General features: G+C 36.3%; 1 protein-coding gene across 2 annotated transcripts in view; it reads right to left on the bottom strand.

Moving 5' to 3' along the window:
* Nucleotides 1-9,593: 9,593 nt before the first annotated feature.
* Nucleotides 9,594-16,347, bottom strand: part of Immp2l (inner mitochondrial membrane peptidase subunit 2) — an 863,335-nt gene continuing 856,581 nt past the window's right edge. For both annotated transcript variants that reach the window (XM_013024067.1, XM_013024066.1), the window contains one exon: nucleotides 9,594-9,841. In XM_013024067.1, coding sequence (XP_012879521.1) covers nucleotides 9,722-9,841 — 120 coding nt within the window. In that variant the 3' untranslated portion in view covers nucleotides 9,594-9,721. The remainder of the gene's footprint in view (nucleotides 9,842-16,347) is intronic.

The following is a 16,347-nucleotide window of genomic DNA, read 5'->3' as shown; positions in this document are numbered from 1 at the left end:
TGTACTTTATCTTTACAATAAAAACAATCAAATTGGTATTTTTAATGTGTCTGTGAACTAATCCCTTGTAATATGAGAAGAAGAATATTCTTCACCTGGAGGCTCCTAAATAGAAATAGAATTGATGGTAAAACATCTCATTCTGTCATACATACTATTCATCTATAGATACATGTCTAGACTTGGACCTTTCTAGCCAAAGCCCAGTTGACTAAAACACAGGATTATCTGTACTTTTGGAAAATGACTCCCAGGAGACTGTGACAGCAATTCGTTAGAACAACAACTCAAAATACATATAAGCGCCCACGTAATTGAAACCCCCCTGTATGGTATCTGCACAATAATAATTCAAAAAAGAGCTCTTAGAATTCAATAGACACTAGATTCTCATCTTAGTCCTAACACTTAGTAGCTATTTAACTGTGGATAAACAATTTTTCTCAGAACCTTGACTCTGTCAACTATCCAATAAAGATGGCAATTTGTGTTTACAATAAGAATTGCTGGAAAGATTCAATGATAAATCTATTAGGCAGTCTCTGATAAGTGGAAATCATTCCATAGGTAATGATTGTTATGATCATCACTGTAGTTTTTAGTGGTTTTAATTCATACTGTCATACAGAACAAGCAGGTATTGGGGGCCCATTCTTTTCATTTGTGCCTCACTAGAGTGATAATTGTGAGAGATAATTGCAATTAGATTTGGACAAGTATAAGAGAATTTCATAGGAGAGACAAGACTTCTGTATCTAACTCAATACTTTTCTCTCAAGGAGAAAATTTGAATGAGAAATTAAAATTTAAGGTAAAAAGTCTACACCATTTATAACTTAGGCACTAGACATATGTCAAGCCATCATATAATTCCAGAAATGTGATCTCCTTTAGAAGATCTAATGACCTTATTTTAAAAATCATATCAAAATGAAATTCAATAAAAATTGAAGGGTACTCATATCTACCTAACTTAATGACAAAAATTAGGCTTAGCTATAAAGTTCTCCAAATTTGATTTAAAGGGTAGGCAGCTGCAGAGGAAAATGGAGGAGTTATAAAACACCTCCTGGTCTTGGGAAGAGGGAGACGCTTAAATTTAGAGACTAAATGAGAGCCAAGGGAAATCCATTCTTTAATTACACCCTCATCAAAAGTATGTTAATCAAATGATCAGAGTACATGAAAAAGTTAGATCTTTAAATGCAAAAACGTAGAATCAACACATAAAACCACAGGATTTATTCGTAACAATTTAAGTGAAGATGATATGTACTGGTGATCAAAAAATAACTATACAGAACTCTTTGAAAAGTAAACTCCATCTGTCATTTATTTTATTATTAATCAAAAGACATTAAATCATCAGATGATAAAACTAAGTAATCCCTTAAAATGTAAATTGTAATTAGATTAGTAATGTTTAACTGTCATTCAAGTTGAAACTAGACAGGCAGAGTTTTCCAGACAACCTCTCCTTGGCTTAAATTTAAGATTTAAAACTCTCTAGGCCTGGCTTACTACAAATGAACCCCAAGTTAAGGACTTTTCTTTATTAATATTGTGTCTAACATATTTATAAGATATTTCTTTGTTGCTTTGTATGTCCCCCGCCCCACAGTATAACCCCTGTTTTCACTGTATTTGATGTTGCTATAATTTGTGTAGGGGAAGGGAAAAAACAAATTGTTTAGATAGGGTTACAGATGGACACATTACACCAATGAGATGTACAAGATGTTATGTCGAAAATGAACTTTACAAATTTGGCACAGAGGCGGGAGGGGTGGGGAGATGGGAAGGGATGGGAAGGGGAAACAAAGGAGGAGGCAACAATGCTTGATAAGAAATGCACTCATTACCTTGCCCATGTAATTGTAACCCTTTGTACAGTATTTTCACAATATAAAAAGATTTACAATTCTTTGCATCATCTGTGTTTTCCAAGTTGGTGATGAGTATATGAAGATAATTGAGCAAACATCACTTCGTCTGACTACTCTAAAATGTAAAATAAGTACATTTTGTCATGCTATAACAAGGGTAGGGTTGCATGCTTTATTAGTTCTTGCTTCTGATGATCATGCTACTTTAGCAATATACTGTGAAGGAAGACTTCATTTATCAAGCAGGAGTCTGTAGTAATTTCCTAAAAATGTTCCTCTAAGTTTTATGAGAAGGGTTCTGTTAAAAAACCTTTTCCTCAGTGGATTCACTTAAAGACCACACAGAATGATATATTATCTTAGATTATAATGCACATGTTAAAATTGGCTCTGATATAATTTTATAACAAGTACTTTACTGCTGTTAAAATTTTTTGAAAGTCTTATGTATTCTTTAGGTTGCAACCTATTGAAATTTTAATTAGAGTTGTGAAAGAAACAAGACTGTCAACTGGCATAATAAGAATTGAGCTTATAACCTAGCATCCCTGAAAGAAATAGAATCTGAGGAGGCAACTAGCAATGAGAAATGGAAGAGAGTAGAAAAGGCAAGATGAGAAACATATAATGGTTCATTGTATAATATAAACAGGAAGAGAAAGAGCTCATCCCTAAAAGTTCTTGTGAATTTATATGCATGGAGTGAAATCCTCAGGTCCCAAAGACTTCTGGGATGGTGGTAGAATGAAAGCCAGAAATGCTATCAAACTGCTGTTACTGTAACATTATTTTTTCTAAGAACCAAGATTCCAGAATGCATTCCCACCCTAGTAACAGATTTCCTGTGATTTCTTTCTACTTATTCTAGATCTATCCATGTAATTTGAAAGATGTTTGATCTTCAACTTACAGAAGTTATTTTTCTCATTTTAAAATGTTAATGCTTATTCAAGAATATATGAATTATTATTTAATACATGTAGTTTCTTTACTCTTTTCATAAAAAGGAAGACCAGAAAACTTTTTTTCTTTTAATAAATGTTATAATAGTGCACTTTATGTGGCTATAACTATTTGAAACTGAATAACATGCTATTTTTTGCTGCATTGTAACATGCAGAGAATATACCATTATGGTGCAGTGCCAATTTATGAGAGAGCTCAATTTATGCTCATTTTAATAGAACAAAGCCAATCCTACAGTAACCCATGAGCTCACTAATCAATCTATTAATCTGTAGATAGATTTATCAAATCTTAATGCTGGACCTCTAATTACTACTAGCATATGAATTTGAGAGTTAAATTTCATGCAAGAGTTTGGGTTCTTTTTTAATGGCTTATAACCCTCTTTTTATTATTTTTTTAAATTTAATTTAATTTTATTTGTGAACATACTGTACAGAGGGGTTACAATTACATGGGCAGGATAATGCGTACATTTCTTACCAAGCATTGCAGCCTCCTCCTTTGTTTACCCTTCACATCCCTTCCCAGCCTCTCCCCTCCCCCCCCAATCCCAATCCTTCTCCTTCCCCCCTCCCCCCCCACCCCGCACCGACGTTGTAAAGCTCGTTTTGGACATGACAACTTGTACTTCTCATTGTTGCACCGGTTCTTTTTTATCCTTAAACAACTGGTTTTTCCCCATCTCCTCCACAAGTTATACTGACATCAAATATAGTGAAAGCAGGGGTTATACTGTGGGGGAGGGACATACAAAGCAACAAAGAGATAATCTTATAAATGCATTAGAAACATACATGCATGAAAGAAAAAAACATTAAAATACATATTTAAGGGTTCATTTTCCTGACATCACATTATCTGACCTTTTCCGCTTGACTCATACATATACTAGATATTGCAAATAAGGGAAACCATGGGACCTATGTTTCTTTGGGCCTGGCTTACTACTCTTTTTATTATTATATATTATTTATTACATGTGAAGTCAATATATGGAAAAAGATAAATGAATGTTTGATGTAGTACTTTCAGAAAAATAGGAACTGGAAGAATTATATTAAGCAAAAGAAGCTAGTCTCAGGAAGACAAATATAGTATATTTTCGTTCATATACAGAATCTAGACCTTAAAAATGTATGTGTGAGAGAGAGAAAAAGAGAGAGACAGAGAGTCAAAGAGATATGAATGCATAGGGAATTGTTTGGAGGCAACCAGCTGGACATCAGAGGAAGAGATGAGAGGGTAATAAGAAGGGGGTTAGTATCATCAAAGTCTGTTTTATATTTATATAAGAATATCACAATGAAAACCATTTGTAAGCTATGTACATATGATCACATAAAATGACATACATCAAAACAAACTCTAAGAAATGGAGACACAGGGATTTTCTTTTTCTTTTGTTGCTGTTCTTATTTTCTGTAACTTTTGACTTGTTTTTAACTGTATGTGTTTGGGGGAGGCTAAGTAAGGAGCACAGAAACAGTGGGACAAAGAGTGAACAGATGTAGCAAGGATACTCACTAGACACTACATTGAAAATGAACTACACAGTTGGGGGGTGGAGAACAATAGGAGAACACTGGGAGAAAGTGAGGGAAGAGGTGCCACTGTTGAAAAAGAAATATACTCATTACATGACTTATGTAACCCATCTGCACATCACCTTTTTTTTTTTTTTGTCCGGTTGTGGGGCCTGAACTCTGGGCCTGGGCGCTGTCCCTCAGATTTCAGCTCAAGGCTAGCGTTCTACCACTTGAGCCACCACACCACTTCCGGCTTTTTTCTTATGTGGGGCTGAGGAATCGAACCCAGGGCCTCAGGCATGCAAGGCAAGCACTCTACCACTGAACCCAGGGCCTCAGGCATACAAGGCAAGTGCTCTACCACTGAGCCACCTTCCCAGCCCCCCACATCACCTTTACAATAACAATAGAAAAAAAAAGTATCAAAATTCATAGATTACTGTACTTGATGCTATACCAGTAATTCATGCATTCCACTTTACTATTAAAAAAGAACTAATGAATTCAGATAAAGATTATAAAAAGTGAAGATGGTCCATAAGAAAATAATTATTCCATCTTCTTAATTCTGTTCCCTCACTGTGTTCACTTTCTTTTAGTATGAATTGGGGTAAGAAGGAATCAGGGTAGGAGGACAGTGGTGAGGGGGATAGCATATGTGTTTTACTGTTATTATTATGTTATGCTATTGTAGTATACTAATATAAGTAATGACTATTACTACATAAGTTAACATGTACTAATGGTAAGATTCTAAATTATTGAAGAGATCTCCAAGAAAGGTATTGACATGTCATGCAAACACCACCACTGTCCACATTAAAATGGTACACTTCAGTATAAGACTTCTACCTTAAACCTTGTTAACAGTGTTCTATTATCTTCCAAAGAGCAGCACAGAAAAAAACAGAAAAGTCTAGTGATGCAAAGATAATTTGAGATAACAGAAAATTTTATGCAAGATCTATTTTTAAAAGTCATGTCATAAGAGCTTGAAAGAAATGATTTCTCTAAGTTAAGGTTACTACTTGAAAAATAAGGGAAGAAACCAAACAGTCTCTATGCTTGCCAAGATTGTATGTTACATCCATTTTTTATAAAGGAAATAATGAAATCTGCAAGAAAATTTTAAAAACTAAAGTTGGAAATGAGGAAGATGCACATTCACATTACAAGACTAAGTTAGTGACAAGAAAAATTTGAGAAAGAGGTAGAGAACTTGCAAAATGAATTATGAAACACACAGCAAAATATTTTAAAGATCAAAAACATGGAATAAAAAGATGCAATAATAGAAGATCCAAAAATAAGAGAATAATAAACAAGTTCAAAGAAGTGAGTAGAACAGAACTGCAATATAAAAAAGAAGAGACAACAAAATCTGACAGGGGCAGTGAGAAATATGGGTGTGATACAGCGGCACAACTTTGGACAACACAAATAATACACAGTGTACACACTGGTTGGCACAGAATACAACAAGATGTAGGATCATGCCAATGAGCATGCTTCGAAGGAAATGAAGCAGCAGAGAGGGAAAGAAATGTAGTATTGCCTACCATAAGAAAGAGACCTGAATGATCTCAAGAATGGAATCACACATACACACATACATACAAATATGCATATATAGATAGACATAGATAGATAAAAGTAGGCTAGGAAGGTAAGGAGAAAATGAAGGGGTGTTTTTTGTTTGTTTTCTGCAGTACTGGAGAATGAATGCAGAGCCTTGTACTTGCTATGCAAGTACTTTACAACTTAAGTCACACCCATGGAGTATTTTTATACTTTGTATTAACATGATTAGAGATGAAACCTTGGAATGATTAACATTTGAGATGATAGATTATGTAATATAAACTTTAGGAACTAAAGTATGATATAATTCATAAGATTGAAGAATTTTACAAGTTCTGTTTTCAAAGGCCAGTCTCTCTTCTCCTTGCCAAAAAAAAAAAAAAAAAATGCCAGCGAAGTTTTATAATCACAGTAAATTTTAAATTTTTTCTTTGTTTTCTTTTTTGCTGACCATATCAATTTAGAATCTATACATGCAATATAAAAGTGAGCATGCATCTAGCATGGTGGCTTACTCTTGTGATCCCAGGCATTGATAAGAAAGGCCTTTGGTGAGAGTACAGCCTGGAAGACCTCATCTCCATACAGCTAGGGTGGTGGTGAATATCACAGGAAGCATCAACAGGATCCTTGCAGTCTGGGCCTGCCCAAGCAAAACTGCAAAACCTGTTGGGTGCCAGTGGCTCACACCTGGCTCACACCTAGCTGTGATCTGAGGATCACCATTCAAAGGCAGACCAAGCAGGGAAGTCTGTGAGACTTTTATTGTGAAATAACCACCAAAAAGCCAGAGGTAGAGCTGTGACTCAAGTGGTACTGTGCTAGTCTTGAGCAAAAGAATGTCTGGGCCCTGAGTTCAAGCCTCAGGACTGATGCACATGCACACCTACCCACATCCACACCCACCCATACATATATACAGAGGGGGAGGGGGGAGGGAGAGAATGTAAAACCCTATTTGAAAAATAACTAATGTAAAAGTAAAAAAGTACTGGAGACATAGGGTGAATACCTGTTTAGCAAGGCATTCAGGCTTCAGTCCCACACATACACATTGTTTTCTCATATTCAACCCATATTTTACAGAATCTTTGGTGAAATTGTCCTTGCAAAGGGGGCAAAAAGCCCTGAAGATGTCAGTCATCCCAGGGAACCACAATTCTATGTCCTGCAAATGAAATCTACATCCCTCAAGATTGTTTAGAGGTAGTAATGTGGGGAACAATTTGACTGATTGCAATAGTTTTGTATGAATTAGGTTTCTAATGTACAGCAGGATAACTCCGCAGCCTAGAAGGCTCAGCACACAGCAGTTTGCCCTCTACCCCTCACTTCCCAATACAGAACCATTTTTCACATTCTTGCTGCTTCCCAGGCTCCACACATGCTGTCAACTTGTGTGGTATCTATTTGCTTATTATTTCCTTCCCCTCTCACCAGTAGACCATGGTTCTTTGTTTTACTCATTTGAACTTTTCATCCTTAATATGGTGTCTCAGACTCATACTTGGACAGGTTAGAATTCTATTGCTGATTCTGTGCAGTCACATTAACAAATTAAGCAAGGTAGCCCTGCCTTGGACAAAAACTTGCTCACAGTTTAGCAGAGAGACAATACACACCTGAATCCAGCGGGCTGATACAATCATGACTATAAACCAGAGGCTACATAATTAACTGCCTTAGGTTGCATTTCTCAGGAAGTAACTGAAGTTGTTCAGGAAGTATTAGGTGTTAACTCTGCTGGCAAAGTGCTAGATGGCTAAAGAATACAAAAGGTGGAATAGGAAGAGCATTTACCTTCTCTCTAAAAATTATCAATGGTGAATTAACAGTTTGAATGAGAAGGAAACAGGTAGTCGATAAAGGAACTGAGGCTGGTAGCCAGTTTACTAAACTAATGCAATATTGAATTCTAATGCTAAACAGAAGTTGCTTCTGGCTACCCTCCATTTGCTCCTTATATTACCCTCTCTCAGTACTGCCGCAGCCCCTCTTTCATTGTTCTCCAGTTTCTCATGTGAAGGGCCAATAAGCATATGCACTATGTATCTCAGATGTAGTCTCAAGGAGGAAAAGTTACAAAACGTGAAATATCAGTACTTGGCAAACTGCATGAAAGGTCAGAGTGTGATATTCAAGCTGGGGAAGGGAGGATATGAAACTGAAAAATTAAGAAGAGAAATGAAAACCCACTAAAAGATTTTAAATAGATCTGCTTTGAACATTAATAATTCAGCTGAGTACCAGTGGTTTATGTCTGTAATCTTAATTACTCATGAGACTGAGATCTGAGGATTGAGATTCAAAGCCAGCCCAGGCAGGAAGGTCTGTGAGACTCTTATCCCCAATTAATACCAAAAAAAAGCCAGAAATGGAATTGTGGCTCAAGTGGTAGAGTGTTAGTTGAGGAGGAAAAAAGAAAAAACAAGCTCAAGAACAGCATCCACGCACTGAGTTCAAGCTCCAGAACCAGCAAAATTTAAAAAAAAAAAAGAAAGAAAGAAATTCTGACCATGTTTAGTATGTAAGTGCTCACTGATGTTGGTTAAATGAGCTATCATGATTCTCAAACTATTAGTAGCAATGTATATTTTTAATATGCATATATATACATGTATACATATATGCATACATACACACATGCACACACATATTGCTTGTTTCATTCCTGCCTATAAAGCATGCACATTTACAAGATGGCTAGTCATTATGTGGATCTTGTCTGCTGGTAAAACAGAAGAAATGGAAACTAGATGAACAGAGATATTTGATCCAGAGATTTAAATTTCGATCAGCACAAACTGCTAACCAATGCAAGGAAAAAAGAAAAAAAAAGGCTTTATAAACACTATTAACTTGTATACTGGGAATTTGCCTTCTTATTTGTACAAATTACAATATCTATTATGCTATTACACTCCCTTTTGCAACTGATGCTTTTAGTTTGACAAGCATGAGCAGGGAGAAATCATTTTGGGGAAAATCAAAGTCAGTTGATCTGGAGTGATTTTCCCACTTTACTTCGAACTTTTCACCAGTTACTGAATACTGAAAACAATGGGTTTATTCATTGCTGTGAACAGGCATAATCTCCCAGAAGTTTAGGATTAAAAAGGGCCAATCTAAAAAAGTCTGAGTGTATGAAAGCAGTAATAGGACTGGTTATTCATCATTGTAATCCTTTACTTCTATAAAGGAGAATGTTTCCATTCATGGAGACCTAGGTACATAATAATACAACATTCAAAACAAGCCCTGAACAAATCACTATTTCATCATCACAGTTTACATTTTCCGTAGCTGGCAGCAACTGCTCTATTGATCATGTCAATTACAATATAGTTATTATTATTATATGTGTAATATAGTTTTTGTGTGTGTGTGTGCACATGCTCTATCTTCATGGCAAATGACAAATCAGTTCCATTGAATAATAATTTTCAAAATTAGCAGTAAGCATCAAAATGAAAATCTATCAACAGGCTATGTACAGCAAATAATCTCAACTTAACCTCCACACGCTTCTGACATAGAGGTATACTGTTTTTATATATTCCCAAAGGTTTGCACAAGTTTGGCAATAATCAATAGGACACTGAAATATAACACAGAACACCATGGGTCACTAAATACTGTTTAATAAAGAAAACCTTCTTAAAGAATACAGACCACTTTAGTATGACGCAAAGCTTTCTTGCACCATAGTACACCTATCACCAGCTCAGCGCCGGGCACTCGGGTGGCAACGTGCAGTCATTACTCTTCACTTTGAACCACTGGGGACCGCTCTGGAGGAAGCACAGATTCCAGTTTCTGCCAGCGCTCTGGTGGCCACAGAATATGTGTAGCAAGGGCATGTAGAAGTCCCAGAGAAACCTGAATCCATGGGAAACAATGAAAACACAAAAAAGAAATCAGGATCAGCAGCAAGCTTAAACCTTGAAAACCACATTTCCCAATCCATACCAAAAAACAAAACAAAACAAAACTACTGATGGTGGCTAAAAATGCGAAACACTTACATGGTATTGTTTTCCCCAGGGATGTTACATACATAAACTCCTTCAGAAAACTTGAGTCCTCAGAGGTTGTGATTTGTCGAAAGGCACATAACTATGGAGAGCTGAGCCGTCTACAGCCTTGCCTTCTGTGTATATACCCAGGAAGCAGAAATCTAGCTACAGACTTAAAATTCCCCACAGAGCTCCTGTAACTCAGATAATTTCTTTTATGAAGAAAAAAATAAATAAAAGACCTGAAAATACACATTTTGCAACAAGATATTGCCCTACTTATTGTGTGATTTGGGGTGGCCTGTCTCCATGGTGATGCAGGAAAGAGGTGGCTCTAGTACTACAGAGATACATACAAAACTAGGGGCAAGTCAGACAAGGGGAAAATACCAGGACCCAGCAGATGGTCCAATGGAGAATAAGCAGAGGTGGAAAAACCAAAAACAAACACTAACTCTTCCTAATGGCTGAGAAAATTCCATTGTATTATGTATACTATATTTTCTTTTTCTATTTATAATCTAGGACAATCCCACAGTTTGGCTACTGTGATCAGTGCTGCAAGAAGCATGGATATAGTAACTTTGATTCTTCTGATACTCAGAAGAGGTATGGCTGGATCCTATGCAATTCCTGGTAGTTTGGAGAGGTAGTGTGATTCTACTGGTAGAGTCCTTGCCTAACAAGGACAAGGCCTTGAATTCAAATCCCAGTATTGCTTTAAAAAAAAATGTATAGGAGGCAGAATGCCTCCTCCCAAACATGTCCATAACCTGATTTCAAGAATCTGTGAGTATGTTATATGACAGAGCAAAGGGGAATTAAGGTTGCTAATCAGGTGACCTCTGGAAAACATGTTATCCCATCTGCCATATTTCATCACAAGGATCCTTAAATGTGAAATACAATAGGTGGAATAGGTTCTGACTTCCTAAGGAGCCACGCCAACCATGCTAATTGCCAAGAAATGTTCCCTGGAGTCAATGATCTGTCATAACACACTTCAGTTTTTATTTAGTTTTGTTCATGTCTGGGCTCTGCTGAGTTAGAGAACAGCTGGTCTCCATTTACTCTACCATAACCCTTTTTAGATTTTTTTGATAGCTGCTATTCACTGAAGCTTTCACTGAAAGCCTTAGCTGCTTTTCCAAGTTGTTTTAACTTTTGATCAGAAGAGCGATTTGCCAAATCCTTTAACTTAACAGAACTCTTGTCAGTATGCTTGCTTGCTTTGTTTGGAGCTTGGTTTGAGCATAGAAATTCAATTCTGCTTTATTATGGTTTTATACATGCAAATATCTACCAAATGTACTACCTAGTACTGTTCACATTTCCTGAAAATATCTTAACAATTATGAATAATAATAGTAAAGATGGATAAGAGCAATATTGCTTAAAAGCATGGTAGGAGAATTCAAAATTCAGGATTAAAATTACTTATATATATATATAAATTTATTAATATATACATACAAAGTTGTTGACATAGAAACATACATATCTGTAATGTATAATAGTAATATAGTAATTTGATGCTTAATTTTTTATTATCTTTAGTAGTTGTACAAAGGAATTGCCATTTAACAAAGCAGCTTATAAATACAATATATCTTGATCAATGTCACCTCTTTCAACACTCTCACCCAACCCTCTCCTCTCTACCCCTTCCCTCACTCTTCTTAATTTTGCAGGGTACACATTGTATTCTTGACTGCATTCTCCCCCTCTTTTCCTCTTCATTTATCTATCCCTTTATCCCATCCATTTCAAATACCTGTTTTCTGGTGTTTTACTTTGCTGAACTTTGATTGTGCTTTTCTACGGAATTACACTATATGAGATCTCCCTTCATTCTACCATATTTCAATTAAGATTTTTAATATATACCACCCAATGTATTTACTGATAAATTTGTAAGCTAAATCAAGCTTCTACATATAAGGGCTTGTAAGTCTGAGCTTGACTTACTACGTTTAACATAGTCTTGTCCAGGTTTTTAAATTTCTTTACAAATGGTCCAATATCATCTTTTTAAAATGGAGAAGTGAAATTACATTGTGTATATATACCACATTTTTCTTGATCCATTTGTCCCATTAAACAGGGAGGGGTGTCTGGGATGATTCTGTACCTTGACTATCGTGAGCAGTGTTCTAATAAATATGGTTGTATGTATGGTGGCTTTACTATATCTTGGTTTGTATTCTTTGGGTTAAATGCCCAGCAGTAGAATTGCTGGATCATAGGATAGGATATTTCTATGTTTAGTTTTTTGAGGAGCCCTCACACTGCTTTTCACAGTGGTTGAACAAGTACACATTCCCACCAATAATGTAATGGGGTTCTCTTTTGGTCATATCCTCACCAACACCTATTTTTGTTTGTTTTGTTGATGATGGCCATTCTAATGGGGGGAGGAGGAATCTCAATGTTGTTTTGAAAATTCTCTCTTAAATCATTAGCCCATTCATTAATCGGGTTATTGGAGTTTTTTTGAAGGTTTAATTTATAAAGGATGCAAACCTGTTCTAATAAATTTAATAATGTGTTCAGTTGCTATAGCTTTGGGTTTTAACGTCTCTCAAAGACTCATATATTAAATGGTTCTTCCTTAACCTAGGATATTTTAGTATTGGGACCAGAAGCATCTCCTTCTTTCTCATCCCAGCTAGAGAAGAATAATGTTGCCATAAACTACTGTTATGTCTGCCACACCATAGACTCAAAAGCAGTAGAACACACTGAAAGCTCCCAAACTGAGGAATAGCCTTAACTTCTCTTCACAAACTGATTTCTTGAATATTTGTTACAGAAACATAATTCTGACTAATTTATCAACCAGACTAACAGAGTGTTAGGACTTAATTCTCCATTTCCCTTATTAAGAGGTATCCTGTGTGTAACTGTGTCTTCTTCAATGGATTCACAATAATTTTCTAATATAAGGTGTAGTGTGTGTGTGTGTGCGCACGTGCGCGTGTACACGCGCGCCAGTCCTGAGTCCTGGAGTTTGAACTCAGGGCCTGAGCTTTTTCTGCTCAAAGCTTGTGCTCTACCACTTGAGCCACAGTTCCACTTCTGGCTTTTTGGTGGTTAATTGGAGATAAGAGTCTCAGAGAACTTTCTGCCCAGACTGACTTTAAACAACTATACTCAAATCTCAAGTCTCCTGAGTAGCTAGAATTATAGGTGCCAGCCACCAATGACCAAGGAAGATATTTTCATAGTGAATTTTAAATGAACCATTGTAAACTTTCAGTAGATCACTACATTAGAAAGCAGGTCCATCCACATGTATTAATAAGATGACTCTTACCATAGTTCTGTTGTTCCTAGGGAGCTTTGAATACACAGACTAGAAAATTAATGAGCTAAAATAGTCACCAGATTGTTTTGACTATGAATTCCCTAAAATTTCATCCCATTATTTACATCTCAAAAATCACATATGCAATTATCCATACAATTTAATATTAGTCAAGTAGATATCCTTATTTTCCAGATGTAAATAGAAGTTCTTTCTTCTTCTGGTATCTGATCTGTCATTGTACATATTAACTGAAGGTTCATGCCCTCCAGCAATCGCTGCTTTACGAAACACCGAAAGTACTGGCTGAAAATTGGTCAGTGCTATCATTCAACCAGCTTGTTTGGTCTACAAAATGCCAAGGTACCACATGGACTAAATTTACACTGAATTGCTTGTCTTTGATTGAATTGGCTGTACTAGGATGCTATTTTGGCATCAGACTGACATAGCCATCACCAGCCCAGCATTTCTTTTGGATGCCAGGGGCACAGGTGTGTGTGGTTATGGTTCTCTTCATCCCTCTTCACAAGCTTACAGACCTCAGAACATGGATCTACATCTTGACATCAGGATACCTTCTGTTGAGGGGAGGGCTTGCCAAGGACAAAGTAAGGGCAAGCAAAGGCAGAGAAGCCCACAGTAGAATGAAGGAGTAAATATAAAGAAGAAAGAAGGAAACTGTCAGTGGGTCCAAAGACCTATTCCAGAAGTAGAAACAGAGTACAAAGAGGACCCAATGTAAGACATGAAAAAAGTACAGAACTTGTAAGTTCATCTGATTAAAATGTTTCCTATATAGGAAAAAAGCAAAACCTTTTATTTATGCTATTAGCAAATAAAATTCCTTCTTTGATTAATCTACTTAGTAGCACAAGAGGGAAAAATTCCAAATATATAAATCAGCAACAAAATTATATTTGTTCTATAATACTAAATTACCTACAATTATGTCTAAAGTTAAATCACACTGGAAAATATTCAAACTTGAAAGGATACTTTTACAACAGGTGTACCCATATACTATGGATTAAAGAAATGTCCATTGCCCTACCTAACATCCAAACTCCTGCACAGTTACATCCTTCCAAACATCTTCGTGACTCTCACATCCACTTTAGGAGAAACATCCATAACTTTTCAGAAAAGAATATTAGGTGACACAAGGCCCTTCTGAAATCTCTAATGATATGTCATGATGGATTGACAGCTAACGACCTCTGCCAAGGAAGTGCGATACAACCTCAAAAGAATTTTGATAAGATACCATATAAAATTTGAAAGTAACACATATATTTTAATGCTTATTTTTGCTGCAAAAGGGTTCATTTTAATGTGTCATAAAAGCAAAGAAAATTGGTTTGATTTCCTCTGGTGACAATCTTTTATCTACCAGGCAAATAAGCAGGAAGAGGGAGGAGAGCAGCTCATCATAAATGACAGGCAGTTTCCTGGGGTTGAGTGAGTGGTCACCTCTCTGGATGTCTGAAATCTTTCCACACTAAATTTGCTTGCAGTGTTAAGAGAAAGAACACTTCCCAGTGCTGCATGATCAATATACCCCATCTCTTTCTGGGTTGTAGTGCCACAAGGGATGTTGTCCTTGTAACCACAGCTGAGACCAGAGTAGTAGTAGTACAGAGAGAATGGAGTCACTAAAAACAAATCTGGGACCATCTCCATGTGAAGGGCGAGAGCCTAACAGTGCTGCTGTTGCTTTTCTCCTCTATGTCTCTGATCAGCATTTCATACCAATAACAATACTTAAAGGTAGTATCTTTTTTTAAAAAATCAAAAAGACTAATAGAGAGAAGAGAATAAATCATTTAGTGATTTGCATAAAAATAAGCTTTCTTGTAAATACTGGCAAAAACAGATGTGTAGTTTCAGTAAATCAAGCAAAACTAGGAATAAAGGCAGCAAAAATAAGCATATATAAAAAATGAACAATTCCATTGACCAAAAAATATTATCAAAACCATCATTTGCAAGAAGACCAAGAAATACTTTATTTTCAAGCCTAGATTAATCTATCAAGATTTGAAAATTTTATCAATGCATTCTGGTACAGCATACAAGGTTTTTTGTTTTTGTTTTTAAAGAGAACAGTATTAGCCTATCATCTAAGTCAGCCATGCTAAGTTAAGACTGACTCTGATTCGAAGACAAACTGAAAGGAACAAAACCTCGGATGTGTAAGTGAATGAAGTGAATTGTACAGAAGGCAAAGAAGAAAAGAATCAAAACCATTTAGTGAAAAGCAACAATAGAAATAAATTTAGATGAGTAGGTAGACAGGTGGATAACAATAGAGGTAAGAAGAGAGACTCTGGAAAAATTGAGAAGAAGAGTTAGAACAGAGAAAGGAGCAACAGGTAAAGAAAGGCATGGAAGAGTGGCACAATATCGAAATGTCTTCGTGGAGAAGTCATGCTCCTGAATGATCCTCCTGAGGGAAATTGGCAGCCATGTAAGTTCTATGAATAGGTCTCTGCACAGGAAATTCAATATTGACTTTCTCATCCTCCATGAACTTCTGACGGTTAGATACCTGCATCTAGGCATATGTTGTTTATAAGACAACAACTTCAGAGAAGTTTCTCTTTAAGTCTTTAGCCCACTTATTTATTGGGCAGTTGTTTCTTTGAGGATTTGTTATTGGGGATTTAAATTTTTTGAGTTCCAGCTATCTCTGAAGAAGAAAGAAGGATGGAATAGACACATGAAGAAATGCTCAACCTCCCTAGCCATAAAAGAAATGCAAATCAAAACAACATTGAGATTCCACCTCACCTCAGTTACAATAGCTATAATCAAGAACTCTAATAACAACAGATGCTGGAGGGGATGTGGACAGAAGGGAACCTTACTGCATTGTTGGTGGGAGTGTAAACTTCTTCAACCATTTTGGAAAATAGTATGGAGGTTTCTCAAAAGACTCCACATAGAGCTCCCCTATGACCCAGCGATCCCACTTTTGGGCATTTACCCAAATAATCACAAACAAGACCATACTAAAGCTACCAGCACAACTATGTTTACTGCAGCCTTATTTACCATAG

This window comes from Dipodomys ordii, unplaced genomic scaffold, assembly GCF_000151885.1.
Source record: "Dipodomys ordii isolate 6190 unplaced genomic scaffold, Dord_2.0 Scaffold72, whole genome shotgun sequence".
In the NCBI taxonomy this organism is placed as follows: domain Eukaryota; kingdom Metazoa; phylum Chordata; class Mammalia; order Rodentia; family Heteromyidae; genus Dipodomys; species Dipodomys ordii.
Note: the sequence above shows the minus strand (reverse complement) of the source record. Positions and strands in the feature narration are given on the sequence as shown.